General features: G+C 67.2%; 1 protein-coding gene across 1 annotated transcript; it reads right to left on the bottom strand.

Moving 5' to 3' along the window:
• Positions 1-24: 24 nt before the first annotated feature.
• BLVRB (biliverdin reductase B) lies at positions 25-7,218 on the bottom strand. The gene is made up of 5 exons (XM_037884361.1): positions 7,060-7,218; positions 3,568-3,729; positions 2,213-2,302; positions 959-1,090; positions 25-656 (listed from the first exon to the last, which is right to left on the bottom strand). The coding sequence occupies exons 1-5, from the start codon at positions 7,139-7,141 to the stop codon at positions 493-495; spliced, it is 630 nt and encodes a 209-aa protein (XP_037740289.1). The 5' UTR covers positions 7,142-7,218; the 3' UTR covers positions 25-492.
• Positions 7,219-9,308: the final 2,090 nt, after the last annotated feature.

Genomic DNA, 9,308 nt, shown 5'->3' with positions numbered 1-9,308 from the left:
AGATTAGAGACCAGTGAGATTCAGTCTCAGAAAATAGGAAATCTTTACTGGTCCCCGCGTGGTGCGGGGGTGGCAGCTCCTGCTGCCAGCGAGAAGCAAGCCACAGCCAAATATCAAAGGCATCCCGAGGCCTGGGCTCGGCCGCAAGGGGTCGCCATGGGGTTAGCAGGGCAGCTCCCCAGATGGGGTCGAGCACTGGCCCCGAAGGAGCTCGGCGGATTGACCTGCGGAAAGGCACCGGGGGGCTGGAGGCGGAATTTTCTCTCCCGCCCGGGGCCGTGGAGGACAGAATTGAATCCAGACTCTGGCTCATTTGGCCCCCTATCCAGGGGCCCAGCCAGCCACACTTGCGCTGCGATAGCAGCTTGGAGCTGGGCTGAGCCCCCCAGATCCGGAGCAGGCGGCGAGGTTACGGCTCAGTGGCGGCAGGCGGCTGGATCCAAGCGGCAGGGGCAGGGCTGGTGGGTGGCTCCCAGCGGGGGCCTGGCACCCTCACACCTTGGGGTAGTTCCTGGAGAGATAGACACTCTTCCCGTCGTACTCCGAGGTGGTGAGGCATTTCAGGAAGAAGTGGCCGAGGTCGTGCTTGGAGATGACCCGGGCACCGCCGGACGTGTTCACCGTCACCGTGTAGTCCCCGGTCAGCGGCTGGTCGTCTGGCGGGCAGGGAGGGAGGGACGGGTTGGGACATAGCCGGCACTGAGGGTCACGGCCCCCCTTCCTCCCAAGGCCCCTCCGGTGCCAGCCCCCTGCTCGGCCGGCAAGCCCACCCGGGGGTGTGTGCATGGGGCCCCGCTCCGAGGAACCCACCCCACACAGGCCTGCGCCCAGCCCTCCAACTGGGAGGGGGTATCCTGCTCCATCCGCTGCCCCCTGTGACCCGGAGGGGGAGCCCACCCTGCCACTCTCTCCCAGGCACTGGCAGAGAGAGCTGGTCCCAGCCAGAGCCCCTACCCACCGGCGATGTGGGGCGGCATGACGGAGACGCAGTCCAGCCCCGACTCCTGCAGAATCTGGTGCATGCGGATGTGATCCTCCGTCACTGGCAGGAGCTTGGCTGGCACCTTCTTCAGGTCCCACATCAGGAAAGCTACAGGGGCGGGGCACGAGGGGAGAGTCAGGACAGGGGAGGAAGGACACTGGCAGCAAAGCCAGGACTCCTGGGTCCTATCCCGGCTCTGGGAGGGGAGTGGGGTCTATTGGTCAGAGCAGGGGGCTGGGAGCCAGGACTCCTGGGTTCTCTCCCCATTTCCCACTGATTTTCTGTACAACTTGGGCAAGTCCTTTGGTCCCCCCAGCTGAGCGGTGGGGCTCGCCCCTCCCTGCCCCCAGGGATGTGAGGGTAAAGCCGCTGGTGTCTGGGCCGTGCCCAGGGAGGCTGTCCTAGTCGCTCAGGGAGGCGTGGGTATCCATTAAGGCAGGGACGTAAGGACTCCACAAGGCCTGTCAGACAGTAGCATAGCTGCACCCGGCCCCACGGCCCTCACGCGGGTAACCCCAGATCCTGTGGCGTCACACGCGAGGAAGCTGCCAAGCAGCTGCAAGGGGCTCGTTTCTCCCGGCTTGGGGCACAGTACGTTGGGGTGGCAGCAAGGCCCCCAGGACACCAGGGAGCGAAGGGGCGGACATGCTACTGAACCTGAGGCAAAGGGATTAGGAACCCCCTCGTCAGAGGAGGAAGGACCCGGAAAGGAAAGGGGCGTGAAACCCTCCCAAAGACGCATGAGGCATCGTGTGCCAGAGAAGGCTGCATGGCGGGGACAGGCCAGCACAATGCGCCCAAGCAGTGCCGGTGACGAGGGAGACGCTGATAACCCCCCAGGGCTCCCTCTGGGGTCTCTCCCCCAGGCGCTGGGCCAGAGGGTTTGGACGAAGCCCACTGAGCCAATTCCAACAGGTTTCTCTGAAGAGTTCACGGCCGGCCGGCCGGCCGCTGGGGCTCCCACCTGACCCGTCGTTCTGCTAATCCTGGAGCTGGCACGAGAACCTGGCAAACCAGAGCTGCTAACGGGGTGGGGGGGCTGAAGCAGAAGCCTCATCAGTCACTTGGGCGCAGGAGCAGGGTCCCCGCGTGCTCAGAGAGCAGCTCCCTGCCCAAGAGCTGCATGTCTCAGGGAAGGAGCGAGCCGGAATCTGGCCCCCGCTGGCCGGAGGCATAGCCCAGGGAGACGCGGGCAGGGGCATGCACCCAGCTGGTGCCCCACGGACTCACCCGACAGGCACACGACCACCTTCCGGATCCCGTGGGCCTTCATGGCCGCCACTATGTTCCTGGTGCCCTCGGACATCATGGTGGTGGGGCCTGGACAGGAGAGCAGAGGGGTCAGGGGGGCTTCGGCAATGGGGGGCGCAGCAGCGGGGAGTGCCAAGGGTAGGGGGATGCGTCAGGCATGGGGGCTGTGTAGGATGGGGCAGGGGGAGCTTTGTGGGGGTGAAGGGGGTGGGTCAGAGGGTGCAGGGCTGGGCTGGGCAGGAGGCACATGGAGGGCAGGGGCAGGGGCCCCAGGGGGCAGGGAGAATGTGGGGTCTGGGTGAAGGGCCCCGGTTCCTGGGGGGCAGGAGGAGCGGGGGGTGCAGGGGCTGGGCGAGGGGCCCTTGGGGGGGCAGGGGGTGTGGGGGCCAGGCAAGGGATCCTGGGGGGACGGGTGAGGAGGGCAGGGGGGCTGGGCAAGGGGCCCGTGGGGGCTGGGTGAGGGGCCCTGGGGAGCAGGGGGTCGTGGGGGCTGGGCAAGGGGCCCTTGGGGGCAGGGGGGCAGGGGGGCCAGGCAGGCTTAGGAGCTGGGCAAGGGGCCGCGGGGGGTGCGGGGGCCAGGCGAGGGGCTCCGAGGGGCAGAGGGAGCGGGGGGCGCGGGGGCACTGGGGGCTGGGCAAGGGGCCGCGGGGGGTGCGGGGGCCAGGCGAGGGGCTCCGAGGGGCAGAGGGAGCGGGGGCACCGGGGGCTGGGCAAGGGGCCGCGGGGGGGTGCGGGGGCCAGGCGAGGGGCTCCGGGGGGCAGAGGGAGCGGGGGCGCGGGGGCACTGGGGGCTGGGAAAGGGGCCGCGGGGTGTGCGGGGGCCAGGCAAGGGGCTCCGAGGGGCAGAGGGAGCGGGGGGCGCGGGGGCACTGGGGGCTGGGCAAGGGGCCGCGGGGGGTGCGGGGGCCAGGCGAGGGGCTCCGAGGGGCAGAGGGAGCGGGGGGCGCGGGGGCACTGGGGGCTGGGCAAGGGGCCGCGGGGGGTGCGGGGGCCAGGCGAGGGGCTCCGAGGGGCAGAGGGAGCGGGGGCACCGGGGGCTGGGCAAGGGGCCGCGGGGGGGTGCGGGGGCCAGGCGAGGGGCTCCGGGGGGCAGAGGGAGCGGGGGCGCGGGGGCACTGGGGGCTGGGAAAGGGGCCGCGGGGTGTGCGGGGGCCAGGCAAGGGGCTCCGAGGGGCAGAGGGAGCGGGGGGCGCGGGGGCACTGGGGGCTGGGCAAGGGGCTGCGGGGGGTGCGGGGGCCAGGCGAGGGGCTCCGAGGGGCAGAGGGAGCGGGGGACGCGGGGGCACCGGGGGCTGGGCAAGGGGCTCCGGGGGGGAAGGGAAGGTGCATCGTACTCAGGTCGTTGCGGGTGCCCAGGATGATGATCACGGCGTCCTGCCCCTGAATCGCCTTGTCCACGTCTGGCGGGTTCAGCACGTCGCCCACCACGACCCGCGCCGGCCGGTGCTCCGGGGGCAGCCGCGCCGGGTCGCGCACCAGCACCGTCACCTGGTACCCTGCCAGGAGGGGAGACAGTGTGTGGGGGGGAGCCTCGGGCGTGCGCCAGAAAGAGTGGGAGCTAGGAGCCAGGACTCCTGGGTTCTCTCCCTGGCTCTGGGAGCGGAGTGGGGGCTGGTGGTGAGAGCAGGGGGTGCTGGGAGCCAGGACTCCTGGGTTCTCTCCCCAGCTTTGATACTCTCTGTGTGGCCTCAGCCTTGCCTCGTCCCTGTGCCTCAGTTTCCCCTGGCTATTCACAGGGGACAACCCTTTGACACCAATCTCTGGGCAGTCTGCAAAGTGCCAGGAGTTATTGTCAGTCTCTGGCTGGGTAGTGGGACCCGTCTGGTGCGGGAGCTTCGGCCAGAGACCCAGCACCCCGCCCCCACGTGCCACCTCTCACCTGCAGCACCTGCTCCATGCCAGCAGAGGGGAGCTCGAGCCCCCTGCGTCTCCCCCAGAGCTGCCAGGCCAATCCTGGGGTGGGCAGGGTGCTGGGCGGGGGGCAGGCGTGGGGCCGCCCTGGGGGGCGGAGGGGGGGAGTGTGACTAGGTTGCGTGTGTTGGGGTTGAAAGGAGGTTCTGGCGTCCGGGAGCGAAGGGAGGTCGGCACATTGAGAACCCCCCACCCCTTACCGAGAGTCCCTGCCCCAGGCTATCTGTGCCCCCCTCCGCTGATTGGGGTGTGGCCGGGGCACACTGCGCTGTGGCTGTTCCCTGCCCCCCAGGGCCCAGAGGGGGAGGAGCGGGAGTTAGAGCAGCCCTGGGGCGGCTGTACCTGACCCCTGAAGCCAGGCAGGGCCCAGGATATGGGGCAGCAAAGGGGCTTTAACCCCCCCACCCCTGGCCCCCGAGGAGGAGCAGAGAGCCAGGCCTGGGGCCAGCAGGAGCAGACTGCACTCCCCTCCCCCACGCTCCCGGCCATGGGGTGGTGAGTCAGCACCGGGGGGGGGGGAGGGGGGCTGTGACTCAGCAGGATCAGCGAGCTCTGCTGTGTTGGGGCATCTGAGCTGTGGGGCCGGACCCACAGAGAGACTGAGTCTCTCCGGGTCCATGTGAGGCCAGCGCACACTGGGGGCCTGGGCCGGGCCCGGCCCGCCGGGGCCCCCATCTCGGCCAGGGCCTGGGCCGGGCCCGGCCCGCCGGGGCCCCCGATCTGGGCCTGGGCCGGGCCCGGCCCGCCGGGGCCCCCGGTCTCGGCCGGGGCCTGGGCAGGGCCCGGCCCGACGGGGCCCCGGTCTCCGGCACAAGAGGCCTCAGGGAGCTCCTGCCGTATTAATGGTTTTGTTGGGTTAATGCTACCCCAGGTCTGGCACAGCATTTCCCATTCTACAAAAGCTGAAGGAGGCTCCTCGCTGTTGGATACTGAGGAAGTGAGACTCAAGGGGGAGGAACCTGCCCAAGTCACGAGCGGGTCACTGGCAGAGTGGGGAAGAGAACCCAGGCGTCCGGACTGGCCCTCTCCCGCTAGGTGGCATTTCACACAGTTGAGGTGTGGATCTCATCCAGGACTACTGCCAGGTCAACCCGAGGATTTAACCCCGGGGTCTCCGAGGCACGGCACCGCCTGGGGATCGTGGGCAGAACGGGGGCAAAGCCGGGACATCCCACTGGCATCGGGCCAGCCTCAGGGAGTTTTAGGCCAGAAGGACCCCAGCCCGAGCTGCCCTTGTGGTAGCACAAGGAGGAGGGTTGCACCCAGCCCGAGCTGCTGGCCTCGCTGGAGGGGGGCTGTTGAGAGAGACGCTCGGGCTGGATCTGCAGGCGCCGGCTGCTGGGGGTCCCCCCTCTCCCAGGTCGTTTGCTCCAGCGCTTAGGTACCAATCTGCTGCAGTGTCCAGCCGCCAGGTCTTGTCCCTCACTTAGCTGGGCAGTTCTGTGGGGCAGGGCCCGTCCATTGTGGTCTGTACAGCGCCGGGCACCGCAGGGTCCGGCTCCAGGACGGGGGCTCCCCGGTGCTGCCGTAACCGGCCTAACAGCTCTGCCTTTGTCTCCTGGATGCCCTGCCCTCCGAGGTGCCACAGAGCCCGATCCAGTCCCCTCTCAACCCTCACGGCAGCAGCGTCTCCCGGGGCAGGACCGGGGTTCCCGGCCCCAGCCGCTCGCTCTGAGGGTCCTGTATCTGAGCGCCCGCCTGCTGGCTCCTTGGGAGGTGCCTGGCTCGGGGTTCACCCAGCACTGGTCCTGCACCGCTCGGGCCAGGGCTCGGGGACCCATTGCCGATGCCGAGGCGGGGATGGAGACAAGGGCAGCCTCTGGGAGCGAAGGACGCGTCCCCTTCCTGCAGCTAGACTTGTGCTGGGACTGGCGGCCCCCCGCGAATTCTGCCACCACGTCGGGGCAGCGTTCGACCTCCCGAGTGAGCAGGGCTGGAGCAGGGGGAATCTCAGAGAAAACCCGGCTCCGGTTCACAGCCCCTCTCGTCAGAGGGGCCACAAAGCGTTCCTCGCTGCTGGCCCAGCGCCACCCTCCACCCCGCAGCTGGGGAAACGGAGTCAGGCAGCGACGGGACGTGCCCCGGTCCTGCAGGGTCGGGGCAGAGCTGAGCCCAGCGCTCACAGACAGCGAGGCCCGCACCCGGCGGCGAGCCTTCCCAGCGCCCGCAGAGCCAGGACAGTCTACACTAGCGCCGGCTTGGGGCAACAGTGGTGTTGTAAAAACAGGCTTGGTCCCACCCAGCCCTTTGCGCTGGGTCTGTCCAGCTGCCTCTGGCCCGGCCGCCTGATACCAACGCCCTCGACTTATCTCTCTGGCGCACATGTGCCTTTCCCACCCAGATCCCGAGAAGTCAGCGGGAGCCTGAGGGGCTGGAAGCACCTACCCGTGCCCAGAACGTGGGGGCTCCGGGAGAACTGCCCAGACCCCGGCCGAGAGCGGGGCCCCCTCGGGCCGGGCCCTGCCCAGACCCCGGCCGAGAGCGGGGCCCCCCCGGGCCGGGCCCTGCCCAGACCCCGGCCGAGAGCGGGGCCCCCCCGGGCCGGGCCCTGCCCAGACCCCGGCCGAGAGCGGGGCCCCCCCGGGCCGGGCCCTGCCCAGACCCAGCAAGAGGCGGCCCCTGAACCGAACCCCCCAGTCTGAGGAGACAAGGGGAGGGTCCGTTACCCGAATCAGAGGTGGGGAACCTGCGTCCCCCGCAGAGACCCGGGGAGTCAGTGGCGGAGGCAGGATTTGAACCAACAGCCCCGGCTCAGCTGTGCCAGCTCGGCCCCCCGGGGTCTCCAGCGCCCCCCGGGGTCTCCAGCGCCCCCCGCCCCGCGCAGCCATTGTCCGTCCCCGCAGGCACCGGGGCGCCTCTGCAGCCCGCCCCGGCCGGCGGCCTCTCGCGGGTGGGCTCGCCCCGCGCCCTCTTACCCGCCCGGAGGGCTTGCGCCAGGGTCGCCAGGCCGGTCATGCCGGTGGCCCCGAAAATGACGATGTTCCTGCAGGCTGCCATGCTCCGGCTCGGCTCCCGGCCGCGGCCGCGCCGTGCGGCTAAATCCCTTCCGTGCGCGGCTCCACCCCGGGGGCCGGGCCGAGCAGAGCCGGCCCCCCTCGGCCCCCGGCCCTGCCCCTGTCCCGGGCCGGGCACCTGCCTGCGCCGGGCTGGGCTCAGGTCCCCGCCGCCCCCCAGTGCCGGGGACGGGGCCCGGCCCGCGCCCCTGGCTGGGCTCAGCGCTCCCCCGCACCATGGCGAGCTCCCCCGGCCTGTCTCTGCGCTCCCACCTGCAGAGACCAGCTCTGCCCTTCCGCCCCGCACCAGATCCACCGGCTTCGTCTCCCTGGGGCAGGGCGCTGGGCCTACCGGGGCCCAGGGGCCTTTTCCAGCAGGGCCCAGGGCTCCCAGCTGCGAACGGAGACCCCTGCCAGGCAAGCCACCAGCTGAATGCTGCCCTGCCTGCGTCTGCCCAGCCCCCCGGAGTCAGAGCCCCCCAGACAAAGAGGGGGTGTCCCGAGGCCGTTTGGAGCCGGTGCCAAGCGTCACTGGTGCAAACGGAGCTCAGGACCGGAGCTGTGCTGGGTCATCGAGCCTGGCCCTTACCACGGGGTATTGTCAGGTCCCTGGGAGCACAGGAACGGCCAGACGGGGTCAGGGCAATGGCCGGCCCAGCCCAGTGCCCTATGTCTGACAGCAGCCGGTGCCAGCTGCCCCAGAGGGAATGAACAGAACAGGGCAGTTATCAAGTGACCCGTCCCCTGTCGTCCACTCCCAGCTTCTGGTAGTCACAGATCTAGGGACACCCAGAGCATGGGGCTGTGTCCCTCAGCATCCTGGCTAATAGCCGTGGATGGACCGATCCTCCAGGAGCTCATCTCACTCTTTTTTGAACCCAGTTATACTTTTGGCCTTCACAACATCCTCTGGCAAGGAGTTCCACAGGTTGGCTGTGCATTGTGTGAAGAAATACTTCCTTTGGTTCGTTTTAAACCTGCTGCCTAGTAATGTTGCGGGTGACCCCTAGTTCGTGTGTTATGAGAAGGAGTAAATAACACGTCCTTCTTTCCTTTCCCCACACCGGTCATGATTTTACAGACCTCGACCCTATCCCCCCCTTGGTCGTCTCTTTCCAAGCTGAACAGTATCAGTCTTATTCATCTCTCCCCATGCGGCAGCCGTTCCAGCCCCCGATCGTTGCTGTTGCCCTTTTCTGAACCTTTTCCAATTCCAATCGTCCTTTTCTGAGATGGGGAGACCATGTCTGCAGGCAGGATTCAAGCTGCCAGATTTATATGGAGACAATACGATGTTTTCTGCCTTATTGTCTGTCCCTTTCCTAGTGGTTCCCGGCGGTCTGTTCGCTTTTTTGGCTGCCGCTGCCCATGGAGTGGACGTTTTGAACTCGCCGCAGTGACTCCAAGATCTCTCTTGAGTGGTAACAGCTAATTCGGACCCCACCATTGCCCATGTGTAGCTGGGATCATGTTTTCCAATGGGCATCACCTTGCATTTATCAACGCTGAATTTCATCTGCCATTCTGCTGCCCCGTCACCCAGTTTTGAGAGTCCCTTTGTAGCTCTTCACAGCCTGCCTGGGACTTCACTATCTTGAGTAGTTTTGTATCATCTGCAAATTTTGCCACCTCATGGTTTACCCCTTTTTCCAGATCATTTATGAATATGTTAAATAGGACTTTATTCCTACCCTTTGTTTCCTGTCTTTTAACCAGTCACCGATCCAGGAGAGGACCTTCCCGCTTACCCCATGAGGGGCCAGCCGGGGCACGAGAGAGGGGCCAGGCCGCTGGGTGTGTGTTCCATACTCCTAATCATTTTTGTTACCTGTTTCTGAACTTTTTCCAATTTCAATATGTCTTTTTTAACATAAGAACATACAAATGGCCAGACCAGATCAGACCAAAGGTCCATCCAGCCCAGTGTCCTGTCTTCCGACAGTGGGCAATGCCAGGTGCCCCAGAGGGAATGAACAGAACAGGGAATCATCCAGTGATCCATCCCCTGTCGCCCATTCCCAGCTCCTGGCAAACAGAGGCTAGGGCCACCATCCCTGCCCGTCCTGGCTAATAGCTATTGAGGGACCCATCCCCTGTTAACTTATCTGGTTCTTTTTTGAACACTGTTGATAGTCTTGGCCGTCACAACATCCTCTGGCAAGGAGTTCCAC

This window comes from Chelonia mydas, chromosome 23, assembly GCF_015237465.2.
Source record: "Chelonia mydas isolate rCheMyd1 chromosome 23, rCheMyd1.pri.v2, whole genome shotgun sequence".
Taxonomy (NCBI): domain Eukaryota; kingdom Metazoa; phylum Chordata; order Testudines; family Cheloniidae; genus Chelonia; species Chelonia mydas.
This window is presented reverse-complemented; position numbering and strand designations above follow the sequence as displayed.